Below are 11,907 nucleotides of genomic sequence, written 5' to 3'. Positions count from 1 at the left end.
TTTGGATTAATTATATTATTTGTTTTTCTCATTTATCCATTCTAATAAAAGAGAAAATATAATTAGAAATTTAATCGTAAGAGGAGACAAAAATAGCCTTATAAATCAAACATAATGCAGAAAACCCTTCTTAGCTTTAACAAATTAGAAAGAAAGAAAATATGAATAAACTAATTTAAAAAAAAAACACAAGAAAAAAATACATATGTAAAGATAAAATTATAAATAAAAACAAGGAAAGGAAAAGCAATAAATAAATGATAAATTGCGAAGAGAAAGGTAAATTACAAAGAGAGAAAATTGTATATAGGACTGATTATTATTTTCAATAAATGAAGGGTCTTCTATAGTGCTATAGAGATTAAGTCCAATGTGAATTGTAATTTTTAGCCTTATATGAATTGTATACAACAAATAAGGAGTTTACATGATGAATTACAATGCAATTTGAATGCTTAACTATGTGTGTTTCCTTTATAATAGTTATATAAACCATAACTAACCTTTGATACTCGCCAGTTTAATTTGTTGAAGACTTGTATTTTAAATAAGACTTGATCTTTTAGTCAATCAAGTAAACTTTTTAATCTTTATGGTCAGGTATTTTTCTGGTTGATCACATCTTTTAGCTCTCCCGATTGATCATAACTCCTAGCTCTCTTTTTTTATCGCTTCTTATCTTTATTAATTGATTTAGATTCTTTCTAATCTAGTAGATTTCATTGCTAGTGATCAATTTTAACTTTTCTTGCCTTGTTTTACAGTGAAAAACTATTGTTTTTATTTAGTTGATATATGAGTGTTTACTTCTCATGTAGACAAGTAGATAAGAAGATGTTCTTTCATTCTTGCATTATAATTTCCTAGCAAGTAATAGTCAACTCATGATCATGTGTTATTTCTCATTCAACATTGTGCCAATATATCCCTTTACAACTTCTGCTAACTTTAGTGTAGCTAAACGAACACATTCCTTTACAACTTCTGCTAACTTTAGTATTCATAAGCCTTTTTACCCACTTGTTTTATAAAAATATTCAACATATACCGTGATGGTCAAATTTAGCATTGATTTAGCCTACTCGTAAGTATTGATTTTCCAAAAAGATACGCTAACACCTCATCATGACATGGTGTTTTTTATTTTATTTTATTTTTATCATGGTAATTAATCTTGAGACTTGCTAGATATGAAATCTTCATATATATATATAGCATAAGCTAACACCAACACGGCTTTCCAAATTTTTGTGCTCTCATTCTCGTAAAAGATTGGTTGAGCTTTTAAGGAATTAGAGATGCTCATCCTTGTATATTAGACTTTATCTTCAATTTATCCCTGTAAATCCAAATGCTGCCAATTTATCCTTTTATTTCATATCATTCTTCTTTCTTTTTTTGTCAAGTATTATTATATAAATTGATAAAAATATCCTAATTTGCTAAATATTAATTTAGATTAAAACAGAAGTGAAAGAAGAATGATCTTTTTGTTCAAAAACGTAATAAGTAATTAAATTTACCAGAACAAATTAAAGATTGATTCTAAAATATGAAAATAAATTTAATTTGTTTTTCAAGACTCTTGAAAAGGTTTATTCACTCACTGCTTCTTCTTTTTCTTTTTCTTTTTTAACAAAAACAAAAAAACAAAAAAAAGGTGGTGAAACACAACTCTGCCAAACTGGAGAGCCTTCCCATTTTATAAGACTTTCCACCTCATGTTGCCACCTCTATTCCTCGACCACTGTTGTCATTTCCCTCTACTTCTAGCCTTTTAGCTTTATTTATTTATTACTTATAGACTGCCCTTGTTACCAGGAGTGCCGGTGGCCGGCTCAGTGGTCACCCGCAGGCTCCTTCGATCAAGTTGGCGTTGCCATATATATTAAGCAAGGATTGACGAAAGAGTCACCGAAAGTGATTGCCTGGTTTCTTTCCAGCCTTGATCTGCGACAGGCTCTAGAAATCGCACCATGTGTTACGGCTTTTGTTAAAGCAAACAAAATGCAGGGGCAAGATATTCACCTTCCTAGACTTTGGTGTCGTCTTGGAAAACGTGGTGGTTAGTCTAAAGGAACTTGCTTTAGGGTTCATTCCTTTTTGTAGCAGAGGCTAAAAAGAGTTCCAAGCATGTTTCATTTCTTATAATTTAGGATACCATAGATTTCACCATGAATCTACTCCGCCAAACGCCTGAAAAGGGCAACCAAAGACATCTTTTTCCCTCCATGGGAGCACAAAAGACCCTGCTTAATCAATCTTGTAGAGCCTAGCAAGCAAGATCTCTCTGCAACAGGCACCTAGAGCAAGCATGTCTTCGAATATGAACCCAACTGTTGGTGGAAACTGTGAATCAATGAATTCTATGAAAGCCAAGGAACGGAAATAAACCTTTTGATTACACTTCAGACGATTTGTAGACGTTAAACAAAGTTTGATGATAACTTGATGGCGTCCACATCATAAAACTAGATGGAAGGTGCATCTTAACATCTACAGGTGCATCTTAACATCTACATGTATATATACATGAGCGTAACAAAAGGCATAGGGCCATCATCACAAAGGTACAAGGAAACTAATCTCAGAAGGCGAAGCTGTGTCAATACCATCCATTGCACGAAGTTTATAGGACTGGTCACTTCTCTGTAAGGTCATGCCTTACACAATAGTTATGATTCCATCCCTTGTGGCAGTATCATCGCCCATTTCACTCTCTATCATTGCTGAGTCAACGAGAGACTGCACACAAAAAAAAAAAAAAAACTAGTGAAAAAACAAAGAAAACAAACAAATATATTTATTAATTGATATTTTCTGCACCACCACCGTGATTCCTCTTCCATTATCACAGGAAAGTGCCCCACTCAATCTTCTTCAGGAACATGGAGCTAAGCTTAGTAAAACCCAAAACTTGAGTGTACACAGTAATGATAACTAGGTAAAATTTCCAAGAGCTTTCCATTTTCTATATTCATTCTTTGCAAAATACTGCAAGAATCATCTTATATGATGTTTGGGTACAATGCAGTTTTACAAAATGCATGGTCTTACGTGGTTACCTTTGTGTTATGTTCTATTATTTGAGTTTTCCAATTCACATGGACAGAACAGCAGCAATTCAGTTTTACAAAATGCAACCACAAACGCATCTATGAACTCCAACCATGAAATCAATTGTATAGAAAACCATCCAGCTATTTTGCAAAAACAGATTTCATATAATGAAGTAGATACATTGTAAATTTTATAAGCAATCTCCACGGAGTCATTGCAGGTAAACAGTTGCTAGGAGTATAAACTATCTCATGCTCCTAATCTCAAAAATAATGCTGTCCGAAGTGACAGTGGTTGTACTTTAAATGAATACACAATTTTCCATGAAAGCAGTGACTGTTACCACATAAAACAGTCAACATTCTCTACATTTGAATCAGATAGGTGGCCCACACTATCCGCATACCACCCTGTTTTTGTTTCAAAGTTAAAAAGATATCAAAATAATGTAAACATCTTATAAAGAAAAAAAAAACATTTCTACCCAAATGAATTTAATAAACACGGCTAATTTAATAATATAATTAGAGAAGATATTGATATCAAATAAATTCAACAATGATTCAGTACAAAAGATTAATGTTTGCCAATATCATGAAAATATATTTTACAATATTCTTAAAATATCTCAATGATCTTATATGTTAATAAAGTAAATTAAATGAGAACTGGAAAATTACATGGAAAAAAAAAATATGAATCTCAATTTCCAATAAATAACATGTTAAACGAGGAAATCAAAAAGAAAAAATTTTAAAAAAAAAAAAACAAAAAAGAAATTGACTTGAGTCTGTATAAACCAGCACACCAAATATATAACTTAGTCATGAAAACAAGTTAAATAAAATTACTAAGTTCAATTCTCAAACTAACATAATATCGAAAGGTGAAATTGAAAAAAAAAAAAAGCAATGAAAATAAAAGGCTCGAGTAAACTCTCTTAAACCTGTTGAATCCATGACTCGGAACATGATATTGAGATAACTCTATAAAAAAATAAAGTTTAAAAAATAACAAATACTAATTTCTAACAAACTCGATATTGAAGGATGAAACTATATAAAAAAAAAAAAAAAAAAACACTTAGAAAAAAATAAAGCCAACCCGATCTAATCTTAAAACTTGTGACACAAATTATGAGGCCAGATTGCAGCATAAAAAACAAACCCAAAAAAATAATAATGTTAAATTCTCAACCAACCAAAATAATTAGAGATAAAATTGAAAAAAAAAATTAAACAAAAAAAAAAGATAAAAAAATATATATAGATTTGAAAATAAAGATGACCAAATTTGACACAAATAAAATCAAATCAAATCATGAGAGATGAAATTAAAAAACAATTTCAATCAAGAAAGTGATAAGAAAAAATATAAATAAAAGACAATCCAGACAATGAAGATCAAACTTGATATAAAAATAAAAGGTCAATAATGAAATTGAAAAAAAAATTAATTCAACAAAAGATTCGAGACTAAATGCATTGCAATCAAAAGAATGAGGACCTAACTTGATTCAATAAACAAATAACCAAACTTCTGTGTTTTTTGCGATGTCCAACATGTTTTTCAAGGGGTCAAAGAAAAGAGAGAAGGAAGAAAAAACATGCCACTAGCACTCAACCACCGCTCATCTGGTGGAACTCACCCAACCACAATGACGGGGGCATCGATACGCATCGAACGCCGCCTCGAAAAGCTGTGTTGAAAATTTTCACAACATCACACATGCCACCTGAAAGGCAAGAGCAGCAACACACGCTAGCCGATTTTTTATTTTAATTATATTGTAAATATAAAAAGACCCAATCACCCTTGACCCTACATGAGAATTATGAAAAAAGTAATATGAAATGACAAAAGTACCCCTGTATCCAAAACCAAGATTTTAATTTTAAGGGGCATTTAAGCCATTGCACTATGCAAAAAAATTGAGAAGTCCAAAATGCTCCTTAACCTATGTTGGATGTTTTTTTGTCTTTAAGGGTCATTTAGTAATTACATTACAAAAATGTAAAAATATTGAGTAACCTTGTTCAATTTTGTAATGACTAATGGGTCAAAAAAGACTTCCCTATCCCTAAGACCAAGTTAATTAAGTTTGCTCTTCAAGGGCAAAATGGTAATTTTATTGTGTGAATCCACAGCAAAATATGAGTGTGTACACAGTAAAAAACTGAGCTCTTTTAGCATTTTTTATAACAAACAAGCAATAGCTAAGACAAAAATAAGCAAAAACAGAGATTTTATTGCATTAATAATTTTGAATGTGAAAACCAGATCACTTAAATTTACTGATTGTTAGTAGACCTAAAAAGCCTATATCAGACTAAAGGACATTGAGGAAGGTGTATCAAGCTACACATCTCAATGCTCATAAAAGTAGTCAAAAAGGCATCTGGATTGGCAGGAATATATTGCTTGGTCTATAAATGCTACAACTAAAATGAGAATAAAGCATCTTATCAACCTTTTATAACACACCAACGCATGATATGCAAGCCCCTTCTTAAAGCTAGAAAATAATGTGTACAGGAATATATATGTATCTCATGAAATTTTCTCAAGAGATGCAGCGCACGTGCCCTTTGCTAATGCACAGAACATTTATCAAAATGAATCTGTCATATTAAATTAAAATGATGTCAGAGTCGCAGGAATAGATAAGCTAATAAAATGAGAGATAACCTAAAAATTACAAAGACATACAATAAGATTACTGTGGAACTGGTGCAGCACAATTTGCAAGAATTTTCCATGTCAATCAAAAGCACACATGTTACGTTTAATACCATGTTTGGTACCCAACTAAAAAGAATCTGAATAATCCTAATTGCTTGGTTAGTTATGCATAAGAATATGGAAAGCACCTTAAGTTCCTGTTCACAGCTTTTAAGTCTGTTGGTGTATTCTTTCACTTGCAGAAAACTTTTTTGTAGCTGCAGGACAAAACAATCATTAAAACAAAAGAAATGACCCAAAAAGTGCTTCTCGACCACCCATAGGGTAAATGTTGCAATTACCTTGGTCAACTGCATCCTACGTTGCGAGGAGAGCTTCTTTGCAGTCAGCAAAGCACCCTCTAATATCTGCATTGATCATCAAAAGTCAGGGAAAAAAGCAGACAATGGAACACTGTCTAAGCTAAAAATGCTTGCCTTGAAATTAAAGAAATACCAGAGCTTTTTTCTGTAAATCTGAAACAAATTGCTGTTTATTTTCCAACCTCTCCTCCATATGAGAAACCTGACAAGCCAAAACATAACTGCTTAAAGAAAACTTAATGCTTGGGAGAGAAATTATTATGTACTCAAGGCATATTGCTTTCTCACTCACATAAAAGTGGGTCCCGCAATGGTAATTTCCCATGGGATCCATTTTATGCGTGTAGGGTAGGGAGCGGAGCAATACACTGAGAGTACTACATAAGATATGATAACTTCCTCAATTTTGTTTACTCCCACTTACAAGGTGATACCATTGACTGATATATGCAGTACGGGAAGATAATGTGAGCATTTTGTCTTTAATTTCATGCTTTATATTTATTTCCAAATAAACAGCATGAATCACGTCAAATCCATCCATTAAAATCAGCTGTGCAATTGGATGTGTGGCTCAAGCCTTTACAAACATAGGAAAATCAAATGAAAAAATCACAAATGTCTCTCATTTAAAACTCAAAGGAGAAAGCAAACCTTGTTTTTAAGTTCATCATACGTCTTAGTTGATCTCTCAAATTTTTCCTTCACCTGATAATAAGACGAAATCAGTAATGACTGAAAAGTCAAAAAACTCAAACCTAAACAAGAGCGTAACTCGTTTTACAAATTAAATTGTTCCAGGCTAACCTCATCATGGTAATCATCACTTGAATATGATGAAATTTCCCTTTTATGCTGGTCATTATAAATGGAACTGGAAAACATAATGGACATTTTTATTCAGATAATTCTAATCAATTAATATTGTGACAGTGGAATAAATATATCACACTCTCTTTACAGAATCATGTACTGGCAAAAGAATTCAGACCTTATCAACCAATTGATATGTAATACATGTTCAGAAGAAGTGAACTTTTGAAATGGTTCAGTTATTGATTTTGAACTAGAATTAAATTAATTTTAAGAAAGCACCAATCCAAAAACAGATAACAAATTATAATTTTTAGGACTGGTAATACTTGTTCATGACCATGAGATGGAACTTTCACCAGCCATGGGCATATTATGATCATAGAAAAATCAAATTTCAAGTATCCGCATTCATGAGAGACATTACCACACCAACCTTTACAACTCGCACATGAAGCACAAATTGAAATCCCCATTGAAACAGCCTCAATATTTGCCTTAAAATTCTACTGACTGACATTCCTACATGTATCACTCACAAGAACTCACACTATTATTGCACTTTCCACATTGACAAGGTTTTAGAAATTTGCAAAGTACTTTTATCAAAAACAAAATCACAAAAGTACCATTCCTTTGTGACTGTTCCATCCAACAAAACTTTGCTAAGTATTGTGATGGTCTAGCATGTAACAACCTCATTTAAACTCTATGAAGGAAAAGAATATCCTGACTCAGTGAACAAGAGAAAATCCCTAAAGCAGAACCATAAAATTTGTTTTTAAAAATCTGCTTCTGGATTATCTGTCCGGTGTAGCAAGTTTCCTCTTTCCTTCATTTGTGTGTATGTGGCAGGAGGGAACATGGATTGAATTAAGACGATAAACTTGATCTAGTTGAAGATTTACTTTTGCTTCATGCTGCAATTTTTATTCCCTTTACAAGCACCACATCAGACACAACAAGAACCTTATAAGATGAATGGATATGTAAACAAGCACAAATATAGAGCTAACTTACTGACATGGAGCATGGTACAACAATATTTATGAACCAAATAGACAAGACCAAGCATGAAGAGAAGTCCATGAAGAAACCCGGAAGCATCTAATATGAAGCTTCCAGTTGTTATTTTAATTATTTGTTTTTAATTAGTATTTAGAAATTCTAATGCTAGATGGATTCTATTAATTAGGTAAGTTTTAGTTATGAATCATTTTCTATAAAAAGTTTAGTTTTAATTAGAAATCATTTCTCATAAAAGATTTTAAGACAAATATAAATAGAAACGTCTAGTTTATTTTGAGAAGAAGGTTATTATTAAGACTTTTAATAAAACACTAGAGAGTTTTTTCTAAATTTCTCTAAAGTTGAAGTCTGTATAACCTTAGGGCTTGAGAACCCTAGCTTTTAACCACACTATACACCATGTCTCTTTCCAAAGTTTTTCTTTTCATTTTGGTGGAATGTGGCATGTCTGGATATAGTGTAGGTAACCAATTTAAGAGTTAAGATGCATCAAAACCAAATTGTTGCATAATTGCGTTGTATGAAATATGTTCAGATACCAAAACACCAATGAATGACATGAAAGATAGGCAACATAAACAAATACAATATACCCATTCAGTTTCCTTGAGTTCTGATCTGAGGCCTTGTCAACAATTGTAGGATTGCCATTGGTTCCACCCATCTCCCAATCTCGATCCCCATCAAGATCATGACCCCTTTCCTTATTCCTATCACTCTTCCTTTCTTTTTCTTGCTCATTATTCTCCAATTCTCTCTCTCGGCTACGATCTCTGCCATAGAAACCATCCCTTGCTCGATCATGAAGATGTGCATGCTCATATCCTCTTTCACTATCTTCATCATAGCCCCAAGAGCGATCCCGCTCTCTAGACCTGTCATTGTGCCATTGTTGGTGCCTGTCATGATCATAGTCCCTTTCACGACCTCTTTCCCTACCACTCTCTACATGAGATCGGATATCTTCTCGAGTGAAATTTGATTTTCCACCTCTACTCGTTACTCCATTTACTCTTACAACTCGACCATCAATAGTCTATAAACAATCCTCACAGTGTCATAAGCTAAAAAAATCTAAGAAAATCCATTAAAAAAAAGGAAGAATTGCAGAGAGAGAGATTCTACCTTGCCATTCATGTCATTGATGGCATCAATTACAGATCTAGGATTTCTGAAAGTGACAAAGCCATAGCATTTTCCACTTGTCCCATGGTTGTTAATAATCTGGAAAGCATTATCAACGAACTCAACTCTCTAAAGTTCTAAACCATCTATTTCACTTGTAATTTTTGTTGCAAAGGACAAATTAACTTTCATTTTTTTTTTACTTTTATTTTTTTTATTTTTTTTTTTTTATTTTTTGCTTTATTTATTGTAGAATTTGAAGTAAGAACGGATGAATTAATTACCTTAACAGCAACAATGGAGCCATAGAGATTGAAGATTCTGCGAAGAGTATCCTCAGAGGCATTGTAAGGGAGTCCTCCTATATAAATTGACCTATCATCATCTATTGTCATTGTCTTCCTTCTCCCTGTAGCTGTAGCTGCACCTGCAAGTATGTATTATCAATCCATTACTTTAACCCACTCTTGATTGCTAGTTTAAATTTTAGAATGCTATAGAATTTCTCGCAGAAAGTTTAAAAGATAGAGAAATTGCAATAAGTTCTCAACAGGAACAGCCAATCAAAGCTTTTTTTTTTTCAACAAAAAACCTGACTTGCCTCAAACTGGTTCAACACCATACATGGTATTGCATAACGAATTTGGTTTGATATTATGATACACTAACATCAAAAACCAATCTTTTTATCTAAACCCAACTTTGTTTTTAAAACAGAAGGTGAGATTAGGGGCATAAAAGATCAAACAACATAACAAAGAATACACGCTAAACCTGATATAGATTATGGTAATTGTTATAATATTTTGTTAAGTATCTTCATAGAACTCATTCTCCTCTAATGAATCACGAACATAATTTAATTTATGAACAAAAACAAAAACTACTCGTGGTTGTATCATGATGTGAGAATATCATGCCCAACTACCAAACCACTCAACTGCTATCAAATTCATTAATACAGTACCTGTAATTAAAAGCTAAATTACAATCTAAAAACCCTTCTTGACTTTCATTATTTCAAGTGTCATGAAGTCAAGTTACTAAACGTCTATACCCATGGTCCTTCACCCTATCAAATGCTGGCCCAAAACAAAACAGTACTAGTCTCAACACCATTTCATTCATGCTCCTTTTAAATTATAGGATAGCCACATCTGCTGCGAGACAGATTATTAGATATCTAATCGCATCTACTTGGTTTCGTTTCTTAAGTTGATCTCTATCATCAAATTGTAGGAATCAAATTCTGCAAGACCTCATGTCTTAATACACTGTGTATATGGAATTACTTCGCAAGGAAATAAAGTCTAGTTATGCAATTTTACATCTGTTCAAGGACAAGATCAACTCAAGAATCCTGAAGAGCACATAGCACAACTCGGTTCCTGCTGGACTAAAAGGTACAACAAAATCTGTAAAACCATCGAAAGGGGGGGGAAAACCAAGTATAGACAGCCAAACTATGGAAGATCAGATCTTAAAGAATGACCATGCATTAAAGAATGATCAGCTAAACAACGTACATGATCCACTACAAACAAAAACCCATGAATATTTACTCCTCAGGATGTGGATTATAATTTAATCATTAAGAAGCACAATATTATTAATAACAAACCATTTATGCATTACTTGATATGGAGATTAGTGGGAGTTAACACATTGCAGGTTTAGCTTAAAGAGGAATCCTGTTTCCTAACAATTGTTTATGCTGAAACAATTCCTTAACCCTGTTATAATGGCTGGCTCACATATATATCTTCCTTTAAAGCAACTGATGGTTTGCAATCAAAGAACCCAACATCTCAATAGAAGAAGAAGGCAAATAGAGACAGATTATTTTCCAAATCATTGAAGAAACAACTGCTAAGCGCATCAAGAAAGAAAAAACGAACATGAACGAGAAAAGGAATCATGCCTGACTTTAGGAAACAGAAGCCGTTCGTTGCCTCCCCTGAAAGCTAAAAAACAACAAGTCTTCTAAAAAATATAAATGATACCCTTAACCCACTACCTCTATCTCCCTATCTTCTATTTATTATCACTCTCTGCGCCCTCGCTCTTTCTCACCTCTACGCCCAAATTTCTTTTTTATTTCTTTGTGTATGCCCTTTTTATTCTTGTTTCTTTTCTATTTTCCCGGAAAGTCGGTATTTTTTTTAATGAAAGGTCATACGTAGCTGACTCACTACCTCCTGTAACAAAAAGATAAAAATACTGCTATAAAATAATAATAATTATTATTATTATTTGGATCCCATTTGAAAAATCATGTACTACTTGGGTACAACTATGTCTTTTTCTTAGGGTTAATTACAAAAAAAAAAAAAAAAAAACTTATGTAGTATGCCTATTTTTATAATATTTAAGGAAAGCAAATGATAATTGGCTTTGCTTGATTGTCGCTCATTTGCATCATAATCGAATAATTGAAGAGAGAATGCATTGAATTTGGAGGAGAAGCTAATGATGGTTGATGAGAAGTCTGTGAAGTTGGAGGGGGAGAAGAACTAGGCTCCGCCATGTTTATGTGAAACTCGAGAGCAAAGCTAATTAATTATTGGATTTAAAAAAAAAAACCACTTTCCTTGAAAGGGAAAATAGAAAAGAAACAAGAAAAAAGGGTATACACAAAGAAATAAAAAAAACCATGTACAGTAGTTCAGGTTTGGGATGGTAAAGAAGGGTTGCAGCTTGTTGTGGTTGTTGCTTCCATTCGAGGCGGTGGTGGTGTTTTGGGCAATAGTGGTGGTTATGGTTGTGGTGGTGTTTTGGATAGTGTGGGGAAAGGGTGTTGTGGGGTCTTAATGGTTGTTCCCGATAACTAAACCTT

At 32.9% G+C, this 11,907-nt stretch overlaps 1 protein-coding gene across 3 annotated transcripts; it reads right to left on the bottom strand.

Moving 5' to 3' along the window:
- Positions 1–1,648: 1,648 nt before the first annotated feature.
- Positions 1,649–11,179, bottom strand: LOC118054190 (uncharacterized). Of its 3 annotated transcripts, XR_012168672.1 has the most exons (11): positions 10,993–11,179; positions 9,356–9,498; positions 9,072–9,170; positions 8,540–8,982; positions 6,912–6,978; positions 6,759–6,812; positions 6,238–6,306; positions 6,084–6,149; positions 5,931–5,999; positions 2,395–2,745; positions 1,649–2,303 (listed from the first exon to the last, which is right to left on the bottom strand). XR_012168672.1 is itself a non-coding variant. In XM_035065677.2 (10 exons), exons 2-10 carry the CDS (start codon positions 9,464–9,466, stop codon positions 2,665–2,667), a joined length of 1,059 nt encoding a protein of 352 aa, XP_034921568.1. In that variant the 5' UTR covers positions 9,467–9,503; positions 10,992–11,179; the 3' UTR covers positions 2,382–2,664. The 3 variants fall into 3 exon arrangements, 2 of the variants coding, with proteins under 2 accessions (XP_034921568.1, XP_034921567.1); XM_035065677.2 differs by lacking the exon at positions 1,649–2,303 and having other exon boundaries at positions 2,382–2,745; positions 9,356–9,503; positions 10,992–11,179; XM_035065676.2 differs by lacking the exon at positions 1,649–2,303 and having other exon boundaries at positions 2,382–2,745.
- Between the last annotated feature and the right edge of the window lie 728 nt (positions 11,180–11,907).

Source organism: Populus alba, chromosome 18, assembly GCF_005239225.2.
Source record: "Populus alba chromosome 18, ASM523922v2, whole genome shotgun sequence".
NCBI lineage: Eukaryota > Viridiplantae > Streptophyta > Magnoliopsida > Malpighiales > Salicaceae > Populus > Populus alba.
Note: the sequence above shows the minus strand (reverse complement) of the source record. Positions and strands in the feature narration are given on the sequence as shown.